General features: G+C 48.6%; 1 protein-coding gene across 5 annotated transcripts; it reads left to right on the top strand.

The window, feature by feature from the left end:
* The first annotated feature begins 984 nt into the window (after positions 1 to 984).
* ZDHHC5 (zinc finger DHHC-type palmitoyltransferase 5) lies at positions 985 to 24,273 on the top strand. 5 transcript variants are annotated; one of them, XM_056801723.1, is made up of 13 exons: positions 985 to 1,182; positions 4,935 to 6,136; positions 13,262 to 13,450; positions 14,380 to 14,501; positions 15,365 to 15,522; positions 16,427 to 16,599; positions 16,718 to 16,820; positions 16,974 to 17,065; positions 18,018 to 18,150; positions 20,840 to 20,963; positions 21,410 to 21,519; positions 21,681 to 22,540; positions 22,913 to 24,273. In XM_056801723.1, the coding sequence occupies exons 4-13, from the start codon at positions 14,465 to 14,467 to the stop codon at positions 23,076 to 23,078; spliced, it is 1,956 nt and encodes a 651-aa protein (XP_056657701.1). In that variant the 5' UTR covers positions 985 to 1,182; positions 4,935 to 6,136; positions 13,262 to 13,450; positions 14,380 to 14,464; the 3' UTR covers positions 23,079 to 24,273. The 5 variants fall into 5 exon arrangements, with proteins under 5 accessions (XP_056657701.1, XP_056657700.1, XP_001366962.1 ...); XM_056801722.1 differs by lacking the exon at positions 13,262 to 13,450 and adding an exon at positions 6,555 to 6,692; XM_001366925.4 differs by lacking the exon at positions 13,262 to 13,450.
* Positions 24,274 to 24,477: the final 204 nt, after the last annotated feature.

Genomic DNA, 24,477 nt, shown 5'->3' with positions numbered 1-24,477 from the left:
GCCCCTTCATCTTAAGAAAACCATTGAGTCTACTGGGAGTTCAGGGGAAGCTCGGGCCCTTCCCCGCCTCTCCCTGGCAGCCTGCCTCTGCTACCCCGCCCTCCCAGGTCATCCGAAGCTGCTTTTCCCTCCCCTCCCAGGTAGCTCAGTCACCCCAACCCAGAGCCGAAAAGGTGGGGCCTGCAGAGACCCTCCTAAGAATTGGTTTCTGCCACCGGGCACACTAGATGGTCTATGAATTGGGGTTCCGATTGTTTTAAACAAAGTTCCTTCAACAAAAGAGACTCTTCTGTTTCCCCGGGAGGGCCAATAAGGGAAGGGACTGAAGCAGGAAGGGGGCGGGTCCTCCTCGTGAGTGGTCAGGTTAGACGCTTGTCTGGGCTGTACCATTCATCCTAGGGATTGGACGGGGGCGAGTCTAGGCTGTCTTCGTGCCAGACTTCCGCACTAGGGTTTTTAAGAGGGCTACGTATAATAGCAAATGGATGTTTTCAGATTGATGAGCCTTTCGGACTGGATACAGGAGTAGTAAAAGGAGAGGTGGAAAACATGATGAGAACGTTCCCCTTCTTACTTCCCTTTTTCCGAACACCTGCGCAGTATGCCTAACCTCTTCCCGATCGGTTGCTGAACCCCGTGGTCTTGCGCGCGCAACCTCGCCGCCTCGTGCGTGTACGGCGCTGTGCCCTGACAGCCAATCAGGAAACGAGTGAACCTAGGCCACTAGGGGCGGGATGGGAGGAAGGGAGAGGACTGTGCGTGCGCGCGCGCTCCTGAGAACGAGGTGGGCGGGGGAGAGAGGAGGGCGGTGGGTGAATGGGAAAGTGGGCGGGCAGGCGGGCGGTGCGAGTCGTATGAATGGGCGAAACGTGCCCCGCGCGAGGCCCAGCGCGCGCCGGGGTTCGGGCAGCCAATGGGAACGCGGGGGGTGCTCGAGACCGGCCTTTGAGGGCCAACGGCCGCGCGCCTGCTGCCAAGAAGGAGCGTCGCCGGACTCGGGAGCGCGCGTAGAGCGGGGGCCGCGCGGAGCGGGGCGGGCGTGGAGCGTGCGGGGGCCGCGCGCTACCTCTCACAGCCCAGGCGGAGGGACGGACGGACGGACGGACTAGCTAGCTGGCTGACGAGCGGGCGGGCAGGCGGCACTGCCGGGGGGCGGCGGCGGCGGCGGGCACAGCGCACGGGGTGAGTACCGGGGACACCGGCCCCTGCGGAACCGGAAGTGCCGAGAGGGAGGGTGGGTGACCTCCAGGGAAGGGGGAGCCGGGGCTGGGGCCGCTTGGGGACCCCACCCCCGGTCCGACTCGCCTCAGCCGGCCGGGAGAGGCCGGGGAGCGACGAACGCGCGGCTGCCGCTCCAAGCCCGGCCCGACCCCCGAAGACTGGGTCCCCGAGGCCGGCGTCCTGCCCCCTACGCCCCCCCCCCCCACCTCTGGGAGCCCCGGCGGCGGCCGAGGGTTCGGCCCCTCACCGCTCCCACCGCCCGGCGGCCTCGCGAGCTCCCGCCGTAACAGGGCTGCTGCCCCCATTTTACCGATGGAGAAATCGATGCTTTGCCCGTGGTTGCACAGCTAGGGTTCTGAACCCAAATCTGACCAGGCGTCCGTAAACCAGTGTGGGAGTCCCGGCTCTGTCGTCTGGAGAAGCCTTGGGTGACCCTGGGCAAGTTGCTCTCGCCTCCTGGGACCTCACAAAGTGGGAATTAGAGCGAATGATCTCTACTGCCCTTTCAGCCCCCAAATCAGTTACTTCTCCAACATGAACCTCAGTTTCTCCCTCTGTGAAATGAGCAGCTTTTAGTTGAAGCCGCATGGATGTGATCTCGAAAGTGGCCCCAGTCCACGTTTACATCCTAGAAGAGGGAGTAGGTTGGGCTCACTCTCCATAGCCTCTTCAGGACACTTGTCCCTGTGCCTCTGGCATTGGCCCCTCTCAGTACGTCCTGGGGTCACTCGGCCCTCTGCTAGACCTCTCCTCAACGTCCCCACCGGCCACCTTTTCAGCCCCAGCTGGCCTTTACAGAGCCCTCCTGACCCAGTGTTAGGAAACCTTGACCTCAGTTAGCTATTTCCTCCATGCTTGGCCATTCCACTGGTCGTGTGCATTACTGTCAACATCTCCCCAATTTTACTGAAAGCATTAGAGTGGAACTTTGCTTCATTTCTGTCAGCTGAGTCAAAGCTTCTTGACCCCATTCGAAGTTTTCTCTGCGAAGATCCTGGAGGGGTTTGCCTTTCTTCTCCAGCTCAGATGTTCACAGATGAGGAAACTGAGGCAAACATAGTAAAGTGACTTGCCCTGGGTGACACAGCTTAGAATTGTCTGAGACCACATTTGAATGCAGGAAGGTAAGTCTTCCTGCCTCCAGGCCCAGAGCTCTATCCACTGTGCCACTTACTTGCCCCAGAATAGGGCTAGACTTGTGATTTCATTAGTATAGGGACGGACATCACCTGGATAATCCCAGATGGAGAAATTCTTTCTAACAGTGCTGGCCAGTACCTTTCCTTGAACTTACTGTTTTAGAGACTTGGTCAGGATCAAAGTGCTGACTATACTGCCTCTCTTATTATTATCCTGCTTATTGACATAGTATTTCTTATAACTTCACTCCTGGATCATTTACTAACACTAGATTTCAAGCCATTCCTAATGCACCGACATCTTCAGCAAATTCTTAGGTGTACGTTTTAAATCTCTCTGACTCCAGAGTAGTATAGCCCACTTTCTTAAATATTTATATTAGTGCTAGTGTCTTGGTTTGACATGCCATACACATTATTCTCTGTGCCTCCCATATTGGTGTGGATTCAGATTACTCCCTTGATATTTATAAACTCAACAATCATTACATCCTACTGATATGACCAGGAGGAGCCTCTCCACCTACATTTTATACCTTCCTAGATTTTACCCTGCTTCCTTTCATGTAAATCTCCCAAACATCTCATGTAGTGCCCAGTTTTATGTTTACCTTCACTGTTTCCAATATTTTATGCCCTTTTAATGTCCCTGTCTTTCCACTGTTTGAGCCCACATTCATATTCATTTTTGTATAAAACACAATATGAAATAATAGATTTGTTATCTATACTATATTTTGGAATAGATGACAATGCACTATTATACACAAGTGAAGAATGATAGTTTCTTATTCCACAATTTTGTCACCATTCCTAAATTCCAGGTAGTGAGCTCCCTGTTCTATTGAGGAAAAGCTAGGTGCTTTTGGATTGGTATGTCATTGATTCCTTTCCAAAATTTTGGCCTAAAATCCTCAATACTGAACCAGTAGGTCTTTATGTTATGAATGAGAGCAATTAGAACTAGCCTGAGAGACAGCTTGTTAAATTGAAATGACACTGTCCTTGGAGTCAGCAAGATTTGGATTCAAGTCCTACCTACGACACATAATGATTTTGTGACTCTGGGCAAGTCACTTAACCTTTCAGTGTTGTGGGCACATTTCTGAGATTCTGACTTACCAAGGAGGTACCAGTCTGCATTGGTGGTGGAGGGAGTTTTCTCATTAGGGAGTTCTATGTGTTGGTGAAATCACAAGTCCTGTCCCTATTCCCTGTCTATGTCCTTATACCCAAGAAAGGTAGAATTTCAGTTAAATCATTCACTTAGTCTTATAAACTTGGACTTCAGTGTTGGTATGTTTTAATTGATATTTATGTTTAAAATTCTCTTCAAATGGAAAACAAAACAAAGAAACCTTTTCTTTTAGTTTAAAAACAAACAAGTTTCAGTGGTAAATCCAGTAGGGAGGAGCTGACCCCTGGGGGCCTCCACCTCCAGAGGTGGGAGAGGAAGTGTTGATTCCAGTTTTGTGCCTCTGTGTCTGAATTGCCAGTTATCTCTGGATCTGTGGGACTGTAGAGGAACTGATGGGTGGGAGGCCAAGAGACCCTTCCTACAGATAGTTGACTTGATAGTAAAATTTTTGACATTTGTTGATTTCAATTTAATGTAGGGAGTTGTGGGAGGTCAGGAGGTGTGTGTGTGTGTGTGTGTGTGTGTGTGTGTGTGTGTGTGTGTGTGTGTGTGTGTGTGTGTGTTTTTCCAAGTTCTGATCCAGTGACTCAGTAAATGTCCTCAAGCACATCTCTGGGTTTAACTTTGACTGAGTGGGGAGGGGAGGCAGTGTGTCATCACATAATAGGAGTAAAGTGCTTTGAGATCACCAGATGAAAAACATCCTATAAAATCCAAAAGGCTAGTGTTAGATGGCTGCTGTCATAAACAGTAATAATTGTTCCTGGTAATCACACTTGAGTAGGTGGAGCTGAATTTACTTCCTAATGGTCCGGCTTAAGAAAGAACTGTTGAAGTTTGCTTTCAGGATTATCAGTTTAAATTGAGATATATGTAAGAGTCCTGGAATAATTCAGTTCTTTATCAGTCACCTTTCAGCCTAGAGCTCTGATTTGCTTGACTAAGTGACTCTGGGTTATTTAAGATAATCACCCTGCCATTACTCCTTTAGAGAAGTAGCTAAAAAAGCAAAAGAAATTTGATAAAATGGTAGAAGTAGGGGTTGAGGTGTTTTATTTTGATTTGGCAGTGATTCTAGTCTTCTGTTGTAGCAATAATAATAATAGACCCTCTTGGCTCAAAGGCTAATTTCCTTTCTAGTGGGCCCTTGAGTGGGTTTAGTTTTCTACATACATAAGATCTGTGGCTTCCCATTTTTGTCTGGTTGGATTTGACAGTCCCTCGAGTGGGTTAGTTGATTCTTCTCATTGATAGAGGGAGCAGGTCCTTTACTTGCCCATCTGGATCAAAGTTATGGATGTGGGACAGGTATGGTTCTGATCTCTTTCTCCTCCTCAGTTTGGGTCTGAGTGAAGTGTTGGGTTAGAGTGCTGCTGGCATGCCTTTGGAAAGCTCCATCAATAAATCTCTCTGACATGGCCATTTGTTTTCTCTAGGTGACTCCCAGTGACCCAACTAAACCTCCCCAAGATCCAAGGCGTGAGGAGGAGAGAGCCCAGAGGAGTTAAGAAGAGCCTCAAAGCAGGAGAACCTTCAGAACCCCTTTCATCTACCATTGTCTGCCAAAACACAGTCAAGTGGAATCAACTCCTTTATCCACCTTTGACCAAGTGGGGAATATGGCTTCTGGGATTTCAAGTTTCCTCTTGGTTTTGCATGAACTCTACAGAAACGGTGGCCCTTGACGGGTTTTGGAGACCTAGGATAGAAAAGCTCTCCCTCTTCATTCCCTTCCCCCCAACCCCTTCAAAGGAAAGGATTTACAGCTCAACCTTGCAGCAGCTGTTGCTCAGCTTTAGCCGCCAAGAGGGAAATAAATAACATTAAACCACCATTGCCAGGCAGCCGGTCCTGGTGATATTGAGGGGTGGGGGAATGTGGCACCAAGGAGACTACTTGAAAGGGGCAGAAATTGGCATGGAAACAGACTCTTTCTGAAGCTGGAAGGGGGACCCGCATGAAGTTTCTCATTTGGATGAAAGTTAAGAAAGACATAGTCTGAATAGGTCCAGCTCACACTTTTGGAACTGTGGCAGCTTTGGTATCAACTGAAGGGGCTTTAAGAAGTCCTGTCCTGTCAGCAGCTCTCCACCTTTGCCCTGGGTGCCATTCTTTCCTGTTCTCTCCCTTCAAAGACCTGTCTCCACCCATGAGCCCATCTCTGATCTGTCTGCCTGCCCATGTTCTCAGCCTGCTGCCATCTGCATGTATACAACCCACATCTCTGCGCCTTTTAAACTGTATAAGTTGTGCTGCCTAATCCCCCCTACCTGTTTCATCCTGGAAAAGGAGTTATTCACTTGTTGGTTTCTCCTTTCCCCCTCCCATGCTTTTTGTTTCATTTGAAATCCTCTGACCTTTGGTTTTATTTGGGAGGGGGAAGGGCCATAGCTTTGAACTCTAGTCCCCAGGTTTCCTACTGTGCTCTTCCTCCTCCCTGTCCCCATTGACCCCACATCCCATTTTCTTACCCACTCTGCCACTGTGTGGGCCTGGGCTATGCGGCAAGGCAGATCTCCCACTAGAGCTCCAACATGCCCGCAGAGTCCGGAAAGAGATTCAAACCCAGCAAGTATGTGCCCGTCTCAGCAGCCGCTGTCTTCCTAGTGGGATCCACAACACTCTTCTTTGCCTTTACGTGAGTTTGACCCTGGTAGTGTTATTAAGGGGAAGCAGGGAGGTAGGCATTCCCTGTAGTTACTATTAGAGATGTTTACTAGCAGTGATTGGGGCATTTCAAGTACTCAGAAAGATGGCAACAAAATGGGGATAAGTGGAATTAGAACTGGGGACATCGAGGTGACCCAGTAGATTGAGAACTAGGCCTAGAGACTGGGAAGTTTGGGTTCAGATAGGACCTCAGACATTTCCTAGGTATGTGACCATGGGCAAGTCACTTAACCCTCCTTGCCTAGTCCTTACTGCTCTTCTGCCTTAGAGCCAGTGCATAGTATTGATATTAATAAGGAAAGTAAGGGTTTAAAACAAAAACAAACTGGCATACTTGCTTTTGTCCAACTTTGTGGTGGCTTTATAACTAGTTTCCTGTTCTGTAGAATCCTAGATGTCTTCCCATGATGCCAATGGAGCTCCATCTTTAGATAATCCAGGAAGGGCAAGGGCGTAGGAAGAAGCTGTCAAGACCTGAAGAGGCTTAAGCAGTCAGTTGTGAATAGAGCTGTGTGAGGGAACAGGTGAGCTTAGGGCTCTCTGAGGCCTCCAAAGGGAATGGCTCTTGCCAGGTGTCTTGAGCCTTGAGACTGGGTGGACTGGGAGAGTTCAAGAGTCTTTGAACTGATTGACACTGAGCAGCTGCAACACAGGCATGGTTTTACCTGCTATCACTCTGATGGCTTGGTCTTTAGACTCAGGAAGGCTGAGAGTGTATTGGAGAGACCAACTGCTATGTCTTTTGAGCCCACTGATTTGGAAACCCTTGCATATAGTGGGTTAGTTACAAAGCCTTCTTAGTTCATGCTAGAGTGAGCAGAGATCATTTTCCTTCTAAAGACAGTTTGAGAAGTCTCCCATGTTTCTGGAAGTCGAGAGAGCTTACCTTCTGGCACCTACTGAAGACTTTGGGATGGGGGTGGAAGTGGGAGGGGGTTGTCATAAAGGTTAGCCAGGTATCAGAGGCTGAGGTTGTCTATCTGCTGGTTCAGAATGGTACTTTGTCAGGATTTGTCAGAGTAGCAGAGTTTCTGAGAGGTTCTCTTTGCCCTGATTATTTATTTTTGATTGAACCCAATTACCCAACTTAATGAAACATTCAGAACTCTATTTTTCACAGTGAGATTCTCCTGGGATCGGAAAGAAGGAATATCACAGATTAGAGTGAAGAGGTCAAGAGTAACTTTGGAGACAAAGGGGGACCTTGGTTTGACTTTCCTTTGGATCTGTTGTTTGATGTGAAGACTTATGCCAGTAAAGAAACTGCCTCTGAATTATAAGAGGGAAAATGGAGAAGGAAAGAGTTCTGTCCTCAAAGGCAGATGATCAGAATTCAACTTTTGTCTCTGATCCTTAGCTATCAGTGACTGAGACCGAGGTCCTCCCCACCTGATTAGGGTGTTTAGGAGGAAGGTGGGTCATACTTAGTCAGTGTCAAGGATCTGGGATTTTGTGGGTGTGAGAATGCACTCCACCCAGGCAGATGAAACCAGGCTGAGATAAGGCTGAGTTGCCTGAGGCTCAGAGCAGTTCAGAGACTTGTCCCTGGTTGCAGAGCTAAGAAATGTGTCCCTGGGAGAGTTTGAGTCTGAGATCTTCCTCACTCCTTCGTGACCCTGTGCTGCCTCTTTTTTCTTTTTTTTAACTTTCAAATGCTATAAAATTTGAGCTCTTATTTAGTTGGTGTAACTTAGATGAAAAATTTGAGAGCCTTGTTTGGAAGATAATCAGTGAAGTGATTACCAGCTTCTGTGCTTCATGGAGCTGGCCAGCTGAGGTCCCATTCAGCTTTAGTATGTCTGTCTGAAAAGAGGGAGAAGTAAAAGATGGGTACCTGAGAGAGTCCCTGGGCTCCCCCCTCCTCAGTCTGACCAGGAGAGCTGGGCCCCACCAAGGACTGGAAGCACTCATTGTTCTCAATGGAAAGTAGTTGAGTCCTGTGTACTACTTAGCCTTTACTTCCCATCCAAAGTCTGTTTTCTCTGCATTTATTTTCGTTCATGCACTGACCACTGGTAAAGAACTGAGACCACAGCAAGTAGTCATTATTTGACCCAAAGGATCTTAATAAGTTAGTTTTGGTATTTTAGTGGCAACAACAGTAGCAGTGATTCCAGGACAAGACATGTGCACTTAAATCCATCAGGGCATCCTTGAACATTCAGAGAGGTTTAAGATGTCAAGGGGCATGTGTGTGTGTGTGCGTGCGCGCGCGCGCGCGGGCGCGCGCACACACAAGTTTTCTCTCCCTCTCTTTCTCTTGATCTCTCTCCCCCCTTCTTTTTCCCTCTCTTTCTCTCATCCATCCATCAACCCATAAAAACATCTCAGCAGTTCAGAGTGGGTTGATGGGGGGACTGTCTTGAATTTGATGGTTGCTGAGCTAGACTGAGCAGGAGGCACCATCTCTCCCATTTCCTGACTTGCTCATCAGGGACCAGTGAAGTGTTTGCCTGGTTACACCAGTTTACCCAGAACAGAAATGTCCTGAAATAGGCGTTTCCTCAGCTGATGGCTGAAACTGTTTAACCTACTTTCCTACATTCTATTAAAACTTTCTCCTTTCTTTGGTGCCAGTGACATAGGGAACCTTAATTGTCCATGGGCTCCTTCTCAGGCACAGAAACAATGAGCTTTTGGAAAATAATATTAGTTAACTCTGGAGGCTCTTTAGGTTGGGAGCAGAAGTTTTTAGCAGGTGTGTTTATTCAAAGATGAGATTGCCTTAACTTGGAATTGACAGGATCTCTCCACAGGGCCTTTTTTTTTTCCCTGAAACCCTTACTTTCTGTCTTAGTAACCACTCCACAGCAGAAGGGCAAAGACTAGCCCATACAGCCCAGGGACATACAGCTAGGAAGAGTCTGAGATCACTTTTAAATCTAGATCCTCTCAACTCTAGGCCTGACTCTCTTTACTGTGCCACTTCACAGGGCCTATTTCTAAACTGCTTGTCTAGGATCTACTTTCTCCAAATCATAGAGAGGCAGCCTTCCTATTTCTCTAACCCTGGTTAGCCATCTAATTTTTCATCTGTAGCTCTCATATCTCTCTCGTTTGACTGACTCATTTCCCCCACAGACACTAAATAATGAACTGAGCTATGGTTTGAAAAGCAGGAAAGAGGTCAAAGCTAAGTCTAAAGTAACCCTTTCCTTATTTTTATCTTGGCCTTAGTCATCCTTACTTTTATTATCCTTCCCTTCCTACCATCCTAACCCCCCTATCTTAAGTCTGCTCATTACATTGCTGCTGTGTAAGACCCACTTGTGAGGCTTGGGGGGTTGGGAATGGGAGGGAAAGGATCTTTTAACTGGTAGATTTAATTAGCAGAAGCATGTGGGTTTCAACTAATTAGAAATAATTTTCCTTCTTATTTGCTTCATCAAGTAAGGAGAGGCCATGAATATAAATCATCCGTCTGTCCTACAGGTAAAAGATGGAGTATCTTAGAAGCCTCCCTGTCCCACTGGGGGCTTGGTCACAACTGCTGGCCTTCCCATCCCTCAATCTGTCCAGTCCTTTCCCCATACCTTGTTCTCTTACATTCTGAAGTTAAATGACTGCATAGCAATTCTGGCTTGTTTACTTTTTTACACTTTACCAAAGGGAAGCTGTCTGGTAGCAGAAGAGATTCCTATTCTACTTTCTTAAGAGAGGCTGCCTGATTTCTAATATTCATAAATTCTAATGAATTTCAATTTTAATATTACTGAGCAAAGAGGCAGTGTGATAGTGGAGAGTATTATTTTGAGGTCAAGAGCCTGGGAATCAGAGCAGGCTTCCAATCCCAGCTAGGCCACAACTAGCTTTGTAACTCCACTAGGCAAGTAATTTGACCTCTCTGGGCCTCAGTCATTTTTAAAATGAAGCAGTTGGATTAACCTGTGTCCAAGGCCCCATTCCAGTGCCAAAAAGCTGGATTCTAAATTACTGATCTTGTCAGTTTCTCCATTTGTAAAACTGAGTGAAAAAAATCTTTGCTTTCATTCTTTGTTCTAAGGGATATTGGGGGGGGGGGTGCCATTGTGGCCAGGAAGTCCTTTGTGCAGATTGCTCCCAGGTAGGCTTTTCCTATGGTCACCTTCCAACCCTGCCACTCAGTAGATAGTTGGAAAGTCAGATTGTTGTGGGTCTGCCAGTCCCTTGGTACCTTTCTCATCAAGGTGGCGGTGGTTATTAGTTCCACTTTAATGGGACTGATTGAGTAATAGCTTTTTTTCCTTCCTTTCTTTGCACCTATTCCTCACCCAGAATGTTTAGGTTCTATATGAGGATGAACCTGGCAAAAGTAGCAAGGAAGGGGCCCAGATCAGTCATATTTGGGGCAAGAAGGCAACTCCCTCCAAGCTAAGAAAGTGCTTTTTTTTTCTAATTTTGGAGAGGGAAAAGGAGAGGAGCACCATAGAAGAGGGGAGGTGGTGTTTGAGAGCAAGGGGCAAAAGATGAGGAAAATCTCTGATTGGAGTTCCAGTACTGAGGGGGCAAGGAAGAGCTGTGTTCATTGCTCTGTCAGTGAATACTTATCAAATGCTTTTATTATGCTAGGCATTGGTGGAATGTCTTGAGGAGACCAATCCTTGTTCTCTAGGAGCTTGTTTCCTGCTCTCAGTAGCCTTTGGTTCAGACAGGAAAAGTGTAATTGCAGATATTGGGACTGGAATGATAATTAATAATGATGTTGGCAGATCACAATGTTTCCTTGTTCCTTTTAGCCAATGAGTGTTCAATGTTAGGCCAGGTGCTTTTAAGAAGAATTCGAAAATCTTTGTAAACATTTTCTCCTTCATTCTCAGACTTGATTATATAGCTAAAGAAACACAGAAGCCTGAGAGAGATTCAGTGACTTAACTAACCATGGCCACATAGCAAAGGCCACTCCCCCAGATCCTCCAGAGGCCCAGTTCAGTTTGCTACCTACTGGCTTGGTTTGCCTCTCATCGAGGCATTTGGGGAGGACCTAGAAGATAAGAATTGAGGGAAGTGGGCATTGGAGCCCATCCTCCACTCATTCCATTTGACAGAGTGGGCAGAGGAACCTGTTTTTCCTGGGGTGGTACAGGTCGAAGAGTCCTGTCTGTGAGTCAGCCAACCTTCTGGGCTTAAGCCGCTCCCCAAACCTCTGGAACTCTGTGATTATTGCCATGGGCTGAGAACGAGCCCTAACAAATTTCCTCAGCCCAGACCTCCCCTCCCTCATCAAAGGGAGCAAATTCAGACAGGCTGCTTGGGGTGGTCTCCCAGGAGCTCTACTGGGCACCATAGCAACACAGCCCCTCCCCAGGCCAGGAAGAAGATGCAAGGAGGCAGGCAGAGACTTTGCTCATGCATGCCTCTCCTTTGTAGTATATTTTGACAGCTGGGTCTCCATGGCAGGAAGCAAAGTGTCTCCTTGGAAGCTAGAGCAGAGATCTCTGCTGCATTAAAGCAGGGCTGCTGACCTCAAGTCCCAGACCCAATCACTATGAGAGGATGGTTTCTCTTGACATCAGATTAGGGTTTGGCCCCAGACACCTTGGCTGGAGCAGGTTTAAAGGAGATTCTGAAGGGTAGTAAAGTTCATCTGAAGAGTACCTGAAAGGTTTGAAGAGAACTCAATGAGTTAGTTTGATTTGTGAATAAGGAAGCCCAGTGCTAAAAGGGACCAGGGAAGTTGGCACATACTCATTGGGGCTGTTACTCTTAAACTTATTTTATAACTTTCGGGCTTCTGGAAGGATAAGGGAAATCCTTGTTTCCTTTAGCAAAAGCTGATCATAGTAGTCTATGTTCCCTCAAGTTTTTTAAAAATATGGTTATCTCCTGTGATATCCATGATTTCTCCTTTCAGTTGTCTTCCTTAGGAAGAAACTATAGGAATAGATAGCATGAAAGTCAAATGAGTCAACCCTCTTTTCCCATAAATGGAAGGGACACTGCTAGAAAGAGGTGCCTACTTGGGTAACTGGTTTTCTTCATTCAAAGAATGAAGAAGGCCAGGCCTTAGGGTGGAACTGGGAGGAGATCTTCTTTCTGCTTGTTTTCCCATCCCTCCCCATCACTCCTTATTTCTCACTCATGTGAGAGACCGTCTTCTGTAAACACTAGACCCTCCAAGAAGATCTTTGTCCTTATTTCAGTGTAAAGCTCATGCTGGCAGGAGCAGAGGACTTTGAGTTGAACCCCTCTGGGTCCCATTCCAGGAGAATAATAGATGCCCTGATCCCATCCTCATGTTCTTGAGGAGAGCTGTGCCACTGATCTCTAACATCTAAAGAGACAGGAGGCCTGTGATAGTGTCTTTTGGGACCATTGGAGGATAATTTGAAGTATCTTCTCTAGTATTTCCAGGGACATAGATAGCCGTGTGCCTTGGTCTCAGTTTCATCAGAACTTAATTCCCTCTAGTCCCCCTCTGATGCTTTTCTTGGGGGAGGTAAGTTGGGCAGGGACTTGCCCTCTATGCAAGCCTTCCCTTATGTTGGTTGAGACCATCTTGATAGAATCCTTGGCTGCTGTGGATTAAGCCACTGGGGCCATCTGCCACTGTGTTCTCCTGGCTCCTCTGTTCTTTACTTCAGACTAGGCTAAGAAAAGGGGGTAAGGACACATGGTGCCCTAGTTTGGGGTGGGGGTGGGGGGATTAAGCTCCTAGTCACAAAGTAGATTAGTGTATTATGCCAGTGTCTTCCAAAAGGAAGTCCTCTTGAGCTGAGTGAAGGAAGAGGCCCTTCCCTCAGGCAGATAGTGTACTGTAGTGATAGTGTACAGATAGTACTGTAGAAAAGTAAGAGGAACTCATTTCAGATCCTACCTCTGATGCTTTAACTTTGTGACCATGGGCAAGTTACTTAACTATTTGTAAAATTAAGCGGTTGGAACAGAAGGTAGGGGAAGACAATAAACATTTCTTTGGTTTCTTTATTAGGATATGCAATTACTGCTTTTATCAGTATCTCATTTGATCCTCACAACACTCCTGCAGCGAATGTATTGCTATGATTATCCTCATGTTACAGTTGAGAAGATTGAGGCAAAGGAGTTAAATGTCTTGCCCAGGGTCACACAGCTAGTGTCCATGGCTGAATTTGAATTCTCATCTTCCTGACTCTAGGCCCAGTACTCTCTCCAGGACTCTGCCACCAGCTGCCTCAAATAGATGACCTCTGAACTCTTCTGGCTCTAGATCTAGGCTCCTGTTATCTCATGACCTAGTGATTCTGTTGGCATAGCAGATAGCAGCCTGAGCAGCCTTCTCAAGCTCTCAACGCTCATGAAATCCCTAGAGAGAGGAAGGATTTCGGTAGGACTTCCTCAGGAAAGGATCTGAGCCATGTGTCTCATCTCAGTCTTCTGGTAGATTTTTTAATTCTGTTGTGAATTGGTTTAGTAGGCATTTCTAGTTTCCCTATTCCTTTTATTACTCAATTAGGAGTTCTTTAGGCTGAGCTGTAGTTACTCTGATTCATTTTTAGGCCTGAAGAGTCTTGGAGGGGAGGGGGCAACTCCTTGCCATTTTGTTAACATTCACTTGAATAAAAACTCAGTTCAGCCTTTGAAGAAACTCCAGGTGGCTGAGAGTTCAGTGGGAAACATAGTGCTAGGTCTCAGAGTCACCTGGGAGTGAGGGCAAGGGAGGAGGAGAATCTAGTGGTGTCTCTTTCTTTGAGCTAATGTGGAACTTGGCTAGAATCCAGAATCTTTAGGCCACTCTAGAAAAGGGATGTGGTTGGCCTTAGTAACATAGTTTGTTCCTAGTTGTCCCTTCTGGTTGGATGGGAGGGATGGATTCTAAGAAATTTTAGTAGGTTCCCAGAATGAATGGGCCTTTAGTATTTCAGATATCCATTTCTTTAGTAGAGGAAACAGGCCTAAGTGACAGAGGGTTAATGTGGCAGGGATTCCCTTTAGTCTTTGTTGCAACCTGTGGGAAATCAGATCCACTTGTCCAAAGGTTTCAACATGGGAATGGGGATTTGAGAAAGTCAAGAGAAACCTCAGACCAGACTTGTATGTGGTTCTAGAAGCTGATCCAAAGAGAGCTTCCTGACTGTTGGTTGCCCTCTTGGTGTCAGGGTAGAGAGAAGCTTCTCCTGGGGGAAGGGCTATCAGCTGGGTCTCTGAGGATCTTTGTAGTACTCTGCAGAATGTGGGCAGTGGACCAGGGTAGTAAAGGAGATATGCCATTCAAGGTTGCTCCTCTTATGACCTTTTTTCCTCTTCTCTGTACAGGTGCCCAGGGTTGAGCCTGTATGTGTCACCTGCAGTGCCCATCTATAATGCTGTCATCTTCCTCTTTGTGCTGGCCAACTTCAGCATGGCCACCTTCATGGATCCAGGCATTTTCCCCCGAGGTAAGACCTCCTTCTTCCTTCTGGCCTGCTCTGTGAGAAAGAATAGTGAATACATTTGGCCCTAGACCTTAAGAATTAGAGGATTGTGGGATTTATTTACAGAGCAGAAATGAGGGGTCCTAGGACTCAGATCCCCAAGGGAAGTGTATTCACAGTGTGTTATAGCTCCAAACCCAAGATTGGTGACCATGGGTTATTCTTGACCTTTGTATGTAGCATAAGGCATCTGGGGATCCTATTTGTGGACAAAGGCCACTTCCTTGGCACCCCTTTCCCTACTCCCTTCTTTTTCCTAGTTTCTTTTAATAAGCATTAAAAAGAGCCAAGGCCTAAGGCTGCAGAAGTGACATGGAACCCCAAGGGATTATTTGTTTCTTATTTACTGAGGATCGATTGTATCTAAGACATTGGGCTAGTTAGTTGTTCTTGAGGATATAGAGATTTTAAAAAATATATTTCTTCATAGACATTTTAGGCTACTAGGCTACATAAGATCTATGCCCCATTCCTCTTCCCTTGCATTTTGGTTATTTGTGCATCACACGCAGGAAACATATAGACAAGTGTCAGGATATCAGCAAAGGCAGAGATCTCCAGAGATTAGGGTAGCCTTGAAAGAGATGGCCTTTGAGCTAAACCTTGAAAGATGGGTAGGCTTTTCTTCTAGAGGGTCGATTGTAGATAAAAAGAACCATGAGCAAAGAATTGGAAGAGGAAAGAACAAGGCATGTTTGGAGAATGGGAAAAACATCAGCTTGGCTGGATACAGCTTGCAGCTTGCTTGGGGAAGTGAGGGGCAATTGGCGTGTCTCCCCCACCATGAGCAGATTTGTTGGGGTTCAGCCATCTTTCTTTTGCCACAGCTGAAGAGGATGAGGATAAGGAGGATGACTTCCGAGCACCCCTATACAAAACTGTAGAGATTAAAGGGATCCAGGTGCGCATGAAATGGTGTGCTACTTGCCGCTTCTACCGTCCCCCTCGATGCTCACATTGCAGTGTCTGTGACAACTGTGTTGAGGTAAGATCCTTGACTCTGGGTAGAGAGGAGTACAATCCCCTTTTCCTTGGTGGCTCTGTCTTCCCTATCAGTAGAGCTGAATCCTTTTAGGCTCAGAGGAGAGCCTGAGATCAAATCATGGTCATTAGTCCTTCCCAGCCCCACCCCAGAACTCTGGATCAGAGGCCATAACAGTAAGTGGCATTTATAGAGAGCTCATTGTAGATGCATGATTAGGTTTGACCCTCACAACGACCCTGTAAGGTCGATGCTGTGGCCATGATTGTGACTTGCCCATAGAGTAGTCTGTGCCAGACATGGACTTTGAGTCTGTGCCTCTCCTGGACCTGCATTCATTGTTTATTCTGCACCCCGTCCCCCCCCCCCCCCCCCATGCCTCTAGAGGGCCCTCCCATTAATCAGCATATGCCATTCACACACCAAAGGTGGCTCAGAAGGGAAGCATTCTGAGTGGGGCTCAGACTTGCTAGGATGGACTTTCCCAGCTCCTCCAAATGACCTCTTGTTCCTACTCCATTGACTTGAGCTTCTGGGTCCTGCCCAGATTCTGTGATCTCAATTAGGTGATGCTTCCCATCACCTCTTGACTGCTGTCTCCTATCTCCTTCCATTTCCCTTAGTAGGCGGCCAGCTCCCTACAGTGCCCGATTTCATATAAGCCTCCTTTCCTTTTGGCAAAAGTGAACAGACTGCTCCCCTTGGTTCAGAGTCCCGTAGCCGGTCAGGCCAGTACAGTGATTCCCACAGAGGATAAGCCATGGCCTCTGGGTGACTTCTTGGGCTTCCTCACCATTCACGGGCCTTCCTGAAGCTCTTGACTGTCTGAGGCATATGGACAAAAAAGAGCCTCCCTTGGGGCCGAGCTCATGGACAGACCTGTTTCAGCTTCTCTCTCTGCCTCTAGGAATTTGACCACCACTGCCCGTGGGTGAACAACTGCATTGGGCGACGGAACTACCGCTACTTCTTCCTCTTCCTCCTGTCCCTCACTGCCCACATCATGGGGGTGTTCGGCTTTGGCCTGCTCTACATCCTCTACCACATGGAGGAGCTCTCAGGGGTCTGCACGGCTGTCACGTATCCTTCCAGACTGGCTGTTTGGGGTGGGGGGTGGGGGGTAGCAGAAGGTCCACTTGGTGGTCCTGTGCCAGGCAGGACATGGCACATTGATGGCTCCCTTGACTCTGAGGCGCAGCATGGCAGTAATGTGTGTGGCTGGCTTGTTCTTCATTCCTGTGGCCGGCCTCACGGGATTTCACGTAGTGTTGGTGGCCAGGGGTCGCACAACTAACGAACAGGTATGAGGACCGATGAGGGGCCCCTGGGGGCGGGGGTTTGGTGTTTGGTGTCCATGTCCATGAGAACCATGTCAACAGCTGGGAGAGTGAACCGGGGCAGCCTGATTTCTAACGCCTGCCTTTGCGGGGCTCACACTGGTTTCCTCTCCGCAGGTTACGGGTAAATTCCGGGGAGGTGTAAACCCTTTCACCAATGGCTGTTGCAACAATGTCAGCCGTGTGCTGTGCAGCTCTTCAGCACCTAGGTAAAGCCTTTCTCTCCCCTGGCCCAAAGCCTTGGTCTGCCAGGGTCCATTCTGGTGATGGGCAGTGACGGGCGAACATTGAGTAGGGTTAGTTGGTTGTCAGGAGGAAAGATGCCTCCCTAGAGGGGAACCAAAGATTTCCCCCTCTGATGTCGGAGCCGGCTAGTTGGTCTCTGCATCAAGCCTCTCCTCTCTCAGACCCACACAAGTGCCAAAATAACTGTCCTATGTGAAGGTAGGTCTAGCTGTGCTACTCCTGTACTTAGTCAACTCCAGTGATTACCCAGAGAAGATCAAACAAGATCTCTTCTACTTTAAAAGCCCTTCCTGGCCTGAGCCCACCTACATTCCTCTCCTTCTTGATCAAGCTCTGTCCAGGCAGCCAGGGCCTCTCCGTGGCTCTCTCTTCTGGACCTGTGCCTTACCCTGGCTGCCCCCCAGACTTCCAATACCCTCCTGTCTGCCCTTTGCTTAGAAGACCTTGTTTCCTGTAAAACTCAAATAGCACCTTCTACAGGAAACTGTTACCCATTGCTTGGCTTTGAGTGCCCATCTGTCCCTTGGCACCCCCCAGCAGATGCTTTGATTGTAACTCTATTTGGTGTTGCCTCCCCTGATAGAATGTAACTTCTTGTTTTAGTCTTTGTATCCGTCGCACCCATCACAATATCTGGCACAAGGAAGTGCCTAGTGAATGCATGGTTGGTTGGTTGAATCTTTTTTTCCTACTGAAGGATCGGATTTACTTTTTAGTGATCTGAGCTGGGAATTAGCCTTCACTGACCCAATCTTCCCATTCTTCAGAGAATGAAGAGTTGGTTCAGCATCTACCTCCTCAATGCTTTAGTGGAAGCCCCTGTCCTATAATATGGTAACCCTTACAATGCCTTGCACATGGCCAGTGCTCAGAATGAATTTATTGACTGAATAGTTGCCCTTCCTTGACAATCAGGTACTTGGGGAGACCAAAGAGAGAGCAGACAATCCTGATTCGTCCTCCCTTCCTCCGACCTGAAATTTCAGATGGACAGATTACTGTGAAAATTATGGACAATGGTATCCAGGGGGAGCTCAAGAGAACCAAGGTGAGAGGCCATCCAGACATGCCCTTCCTTCAAGAAGCTTGCCTGCTTTCTTTTCCTTTTAAAAAACCCTTATTACCTTCTGTCTTTGTATCAGGGGAAGGAAGGTCCCCCAGCGATGCAGAGAATGTTGTGATGTCCTCGTCTGTCCCTTTTATATCTCTTGTAACGTTCTGCTCATCTTAAATGTCCTGTACATCCTCACGTTACCTCTAATGCTAGGCAAGGAGTTCTCAGTCATTTTTGTGTGTCATGGACCCCTTCTGGAGAAGCTTATGGAGCCCTTCTCAGCACGGGTAGCTAGTTGGCACAGTGGATGAAGATAGTTTTCTCTCTATTTTTTTATCATGAATGTTTAAATTAATTGAAAAAAGAATAGATTTTAAAAGGATGAGGAGGAATATTTATTTTAATATTTATTATTACAGTTTTAAGCATAGTTTCTTAAATGCTAGAGGCCAAGGGAAAAAATGTAGGCTATGTTTTAGAGAAAAGGTAGTCCAGTTTGGCTGGAGACAAGTGTTGTGTGGCTAGAAATAATATTTGGCAAGTTGGCAAATGGGACCCAATGGTGGGTGGCCTTGAATGTTGAGCCGAGGTATTTGAACTTGAGTCAGCCGGCATCTGGGAGTCATTGAATGATGAGCCAATGAAAATGACCTCAGTTTTGTGAGGAGCCAGTTGGAGTGGGAAGAGGGCGGAGGTGGACAAGTGGCTGCCTACGTTGGTGCTCCTGAGGATCAGTTAGTGAGTGTGCTGTGGAGATATAGATGAAGCTCTTGTTAGGATTTTCTTGGTGCCAAGCACACAGATCATCAAGACACCCCCTTCCTTCAAGCAGCTTGCTTTCTTTCTTTTCCTTTAAAAAAACCCTTACCTTCTGTCTTTGCAGGAATTCTACAGAAGAGCAGGAAGGACCAGGCACTCAGGGTTAAGTGACTTGCCCAGGGTCACACAGCTAGGAAGTATCTGAAGCCAGATCTTGCCTTCTTTTTAAAAAACAGTTATTTATTTTTTAAACAACCAGATTTCTTTCTTTCCCTCTCTCCTCCTAGACAGCCATGTAACAAAAAAGAAGGGAGTAGCTGGGTGGCTCTGTGGATAGAGTCATGCCTAGAGAGGGGAGGTCCTGGGTTCAAATCTAGTCTCAGATACTTCCTAGCTGTGTGATCTTGGACAAGTCATTTAACTTCCATTGCTTTTCCCTTATTGCTCTTCTGCCTTGGAACCAATACATAGTATTGATTCTAAGAAGGAAGGTATGGCTTTCAGGGAAAAAAAAAGGAATTAGAGGAAAAAATCCAGAAAAATAATCAATAAAATCTGATAAGCGGTTTTATACAAAATTCTATCCCTTTAGACCTCCCCTGTCCCCACGAACTTCTTTCTTCTCATTTTCTTCTTTGGGGTTTTCTTTAAGCCCAGTGACCTTCTGTGACACTAAGGCATTGGTTGTCTGTCCCCCCACCCCCGCATCAGTGGGCCCCTGTACTTCGTTTCCAGTTCTTTGCTGTCAGTGTTCTGGGGTGGGAAGCCTTTCGTTTGGGGTATGTATGCCTAAGCAGTGGAATCTCTGGGGCAAAGGGTACAAACGTTGATCTTGGGCACTTTTATTTGCCCAATTCCAAACCACTTTTCAAATTAGTTGTTCCAGTTCCTGCATCAGTGTGCCATCTGTGTCACTCCTCTGACTGACTGTTGGTGTCTTTTATCATCTTTGCCAATTTGCTTGCAACGAGGGGAAAACTGGAGTGTTGTTTTGATTTGCATTTCTCTTGTTCTTAGGGATTTGGAACATTCTTTCTGTTCATTGTTATTAGTAATTCTTTTGAGAACTGTTCATAGCTTTTCAGTCATGGCTAACTCTTCATGACCCAAGTTGGGATTTTCTAGGCAAAGATACTGGAGCGGTTTGCTGCTTCCTTCTCCAGCTCATTTTACAGATGAGGAACTGAGACAACAGGATTATGTGACTTGCCCAGGATCACACAACTAGTAAATGTTTGAAATCAGATTTGAACTCGGGTCTTCCTGACTCCAGGCTCTGTCCTTTTGTGCCACCTAGCTGCTATGTTCCTATCTTTAGACCACTTCTATTGAGGAATAGTTAGGTGGCACAGTGGATAAAGTGGCAGGCCTGGAGTCAGGCAGACTCCTCTTCCCAAGTTCAAGGCTGGCCCCAGACACTGTATCTCACCCTATCAGAGATACTCAACATCAGTTTGTTTTTTTCCTTGTTGACTGTTTCCCTTCTTATATTAAATGCATTTGTTTTGTTTCTGTGGAAGTTTTCAATTCCACAGAAGCACAGAGGCCTGCTTGATCTTGTGTATTTGCTGCTTTCTTTGGTTTGTTAAGAATTCAGCCCCTACTTCTCCGTATGAAAGGTGTCTGGTCTGCTTCTTCTCTAATAGAAGCTCCTCACAGGCAGGTGGGGAACCATGGTTGGAGCTGAGGGCTAGAAATCCAGTGCTAGTTCAGAGCCCAGGGAATGCCAGTGGGAGTAGAAGGGCCATGAGAGAAGGAAATACTGCCTTGGGGGACAGGAGGGCCTTTTTGTACCAGCCCGTCTGGCCCACGTGCTTAGAAAAAGACTTCCTCTGTGACCTGCTTCTGCCTCCTCCCAGGCACCTCCAGGGGCACAAGGGCTGCGTTCTGTCAAGTCTAACCTCTTCCATTTTGCAAACCTTAGTCTAAGGGAAGCCTTGAGGTGACAGAGAGCCAGTCTGCCGATGCTGAGCCCCCCCCACCTCCTAAGCCAGACCTGAGTCGCTACACAGGCCTTCGGACTCACCTCAGCCTGGCCACCACCGAGGGTAAGAGCTGGTTGAACCCTGCTGGGGCCTGGCAAACAGGAGAGCCATCCTTGAGCTATGGGGAGAGCAGGATAGAGGATGGGCCTTCTAGGTGAGGCTTGGAGTGGGGAGCTGGGGACCATGTCCTGTCTGCTGAAGACTCAGATCCGTGTTTAAAGGGAAGCTATGATCCCCAGTCCTTCTGCCATCACCCTGGGCATCATTACCCTGCCTGACCCAAGCAGCACATTTGGGGGACCTGGTCCCATCTCCAGAGTCTCCTTTGGCCTGGGGCTTCCAGGAAGAGGGGACAGGCAGGCGCTGAGGGAGAATAGGGAGTCAGAAAAGACCAGAGGTACCCGTCTTCCCTGGGCGTCTCCCATAGGAGCTAATTCTGGGAAGGCTCTGCTCACCATGGGGTGGTTGGAAGGATGCCTGCCATCCTCATGCCTCTGTTTCTCCTGCAGATAGTCTGTTGAGCAAGGACAACCCCCCCACACCCACCATGTACAAGTATCGGCCTGGCTACAGCAGCAGCAGCACCTCTGCTGCCATGCCTCACTCATCCAGTGCTAAGGTACGGCCTGTGCCCCTGGGGGAGAGGGGGAGGGTACCCAGGCATGAGCCGCTGGAACCCGGGGCCGCTGGTGCCGGCTCCCGAATGGGGATTCTTGAGCTCTGGGGGCTCCCGTGGGACCCCAGCCTCCTGGAGCATCTCTGATGGGCTTCCTTCCTCAGCTAAGTCGAGGAGACAGCCTGAAGGAGCCAACTTCGATTGCCGAGAGCAGCCGCCATCCCAGCTACCGCTCAGAGCCCAGCCTGGAGCCGGAGAGCTTCCGCTCTCCTACCTTTGGCAAGAGCTTTCACTTTGACCCACTGTCCAGTGGCTCTCGGTCCTCGAGCCTCAAATCAGCCCAAGGCACAGGCTTTGAGATGGGCCAGCTGCAATCAATCCGCTCCGAGGGCACGACCTCCACTTCCTACAAGAGTCTGGCCAACCAAACCCGCAATGGGAGTCTGTCCTACGACAGCCTGCTTACCCCTTCGGACAGCCCCGATTTTGAGTCGGTGCAGGCAGGGCCAGAGCCAGACCCTCCCCTGGGCTACACCTCTCCCTTCCTTTCGGCCCGGCTGGCCCAGCAGCGAGAGGCCGAGAGGCACCCTCGCCTGGTGCTGGCTGGGCCCCCGCCACGCGAGCCCTCGCCCGTGCGCTACGACAATCTGTCACGCCACATCGTGGCTTCCCTTCAGGAGCGGGAGAAGTTGCTGCGCCAGTCACCCCCCATGCCCAGTCGGGAAGAGGAACCCTGCCCGGGAGACTCAGGCATCCAGTCGACGCCGGGCTCTGGTCACGCCCCCCGTACCAGCTCATCTTCGGACGATTCGAAACGCTCGCCCTTGGGCAAGACTCCCTTGGGCCGCCCAGCTGCTCCCCGGTTTGGGAAGCCAGAAGGGCTTCGGGGCCGGGGACTGGGGTCCCCTGAGCCGGCCCCAACCGCCCCTTACCTGGGTCGATCCACATCTTACAGCAGCCAAAAAGCCCAGTCTGGTGTCCCCGAGTCAGAGGAAGTTGCCTTGCAGCCATTACTGGCACCCAAGTAAGTACAAGCTGCCTTGTAGGCATCTCGCCCTTCCCACCCTGTTACCTCCTTCTGGGCCCCTGGAGTTGTCTGGACCAGCCTCGCTTCCCCAGGTCTAGCTGGGCATAGTGCCTGCCCATCTTGCCTTGGGTGTACAGGACTAGCTATGCCCTGGGTGCAGGGGAGGAGATCACCCATGAGACATGCCCCCTAGACAGAGGAATAAGGCTGTGGGGCTTCTGAGCAACAGACGAGGCCCCTGGGAGGGAAGGGGGAGGTGTTTGGATTGGGAGGGGGCATAAAGATCCATCCTCGTCCTCCCCTCCCTCTGTGGGCTCTGTACACTTGCCCATCTGCTCTCTTCCTGATGCCCCGTCCTTCCTTTTACAGAGATGAGGCACAACTGAAGACTGCCTACAGCAAATCCAACGGGCAGCCCAAGACCCTGGGCTCTGCCTCCCCTGGCCCTGGCCAGTCATCCCTCAGCAGCCCCACCAGGGGAGGAGTCAAGAAGGTGTCAGGGGTGGGTGGCACCACCTATGAGATTTCAGTGTGAGCCCCCGGCGCTGCCTCCGTGCCTACACCAAAGGGCCCTGAGTGGCTACCCTGCTCCCCCCAAGGGGCTCCCCTCACCTGCATGGACACTTGTCAGACCACAGATCCCAAGAGGAGGAGGAGCTTTTAAAAACCACCACGCTGGAGGCGGGGGAATTTGGGGAGAGTGGGCAACCACTGCTAAGGCAGCAGCCCCTATCTGAGAATCACTCTCCTTCTCCCAGCCCTCCCCAACCCTGGGCCAGACTCAGTGGACATTTGTGCAATTGCTTGCCCTGGAGGGAACCGGATCGTTTTTAAACCAGAAATAATTTTTTTTATTATTGTTACGGATTCTATTTTTTTCCTCTTCTGCGTTACCAGGTGTGTGTGTACATATATATATATATATATATATATATATATACATATATATATATTATAAATATCAAAGAAATTATATATCTACCCTGGGATGGGGAAAGGGGAGGAGAAGGGTGAGCATTGGGAGAGAGGGGGGAGCAAAGCTCCCCCCCTCTCTCTGCTCCTCAGACCAATGGGAAAAGGGGTAGAGGCATGGGAGGCTTTCACTCCTCGTGCCCTCCCCTTCCCTGTGGCTTCTCCTCTCTTCTCCCCTTCATCTGTCCCTGCAGGGAGAGAGAGAGGGGGGGATCAAGCAAGGGGCTTGGGAAGAGGAGAGGAGAGATGCCTTCCTCCCTCTGCAGCAGACTTGCTCATGAAGGAGGGATTTGGGGATGCTGCAGTCAGTTTTCTAATCTCATTGGCACTTGATTTCCTCAGTGGGCAAGGCCTTGCTGCCTGTCCCATGAGGCAGCAGGAAGAGCTGGCCTAGCCCAACTACTACATCATTGAATCCCAACCCCCCAAGGGGGTTGGGGGGGACAGGCTTCCCAAAGGCAGCCCCTCAGTGCCTCCCCCAGCTCTCAAATCCAAGGCCGGGAGAGGAAGAATCCAAAAAGCAATATTTCTCATCACATGCCAAAAACTGGGAATGGAGAGGGAGGGGCAGGCCTTGGTCTTAGCTGCTCTAGCTTCCTTGGGGATTACCTTTAGCCCAAGTCTCCTGGGCAGCCAGGGATGCCTGGGTCCTGGCCTCTGTAAGGGGAAGCTGCCTCTCTCCTGGCAGAGGCCCTTTTATTTTTTATTCTGATTAGCCATTTTAAACCAACAAGGAATAAAAAGAAATCCTGATCTAATTTGCTCCCCTGGATTGGTGTTCTTTTCTTCCCTCAGGGCAGGTTACAGTTATACATTTTTTTAGCTAGCTGGCTGGGGAGACCTAGGCTGGTTCAGGCAACCCTGTGCCTAGAGCAATTCACACTTCTCAGTCTTTTTTATAAAAGGTTCCAGGGGATGAAATGGCTTAACTAGGTTGTCGACCTCCAAGACTTGGAAGAGTC

The sequence above is a fragment of the Monodelphis domestica genome, chromosome 6, assembly GCF_027887165.1.
Source record: "Monodelphis domestica isolate mMonDom1 chromosome 6, mMonDom1.pri, whole genome shotgun sequence".
In the NCBI taxonomy this organism is placed as follows: domain Eukaryota; kingdom Metazoa; phylum Chordata; class Mammalia; order Didelphimorphia; family Didelphidae; genus Monodelphis; species Monodelphis domestica.
The sequence above is the reverse complement of the archived record's forward strand: the minus strand, read 5'-3'. Positions and strand labels throughout refer to the sequence as shown.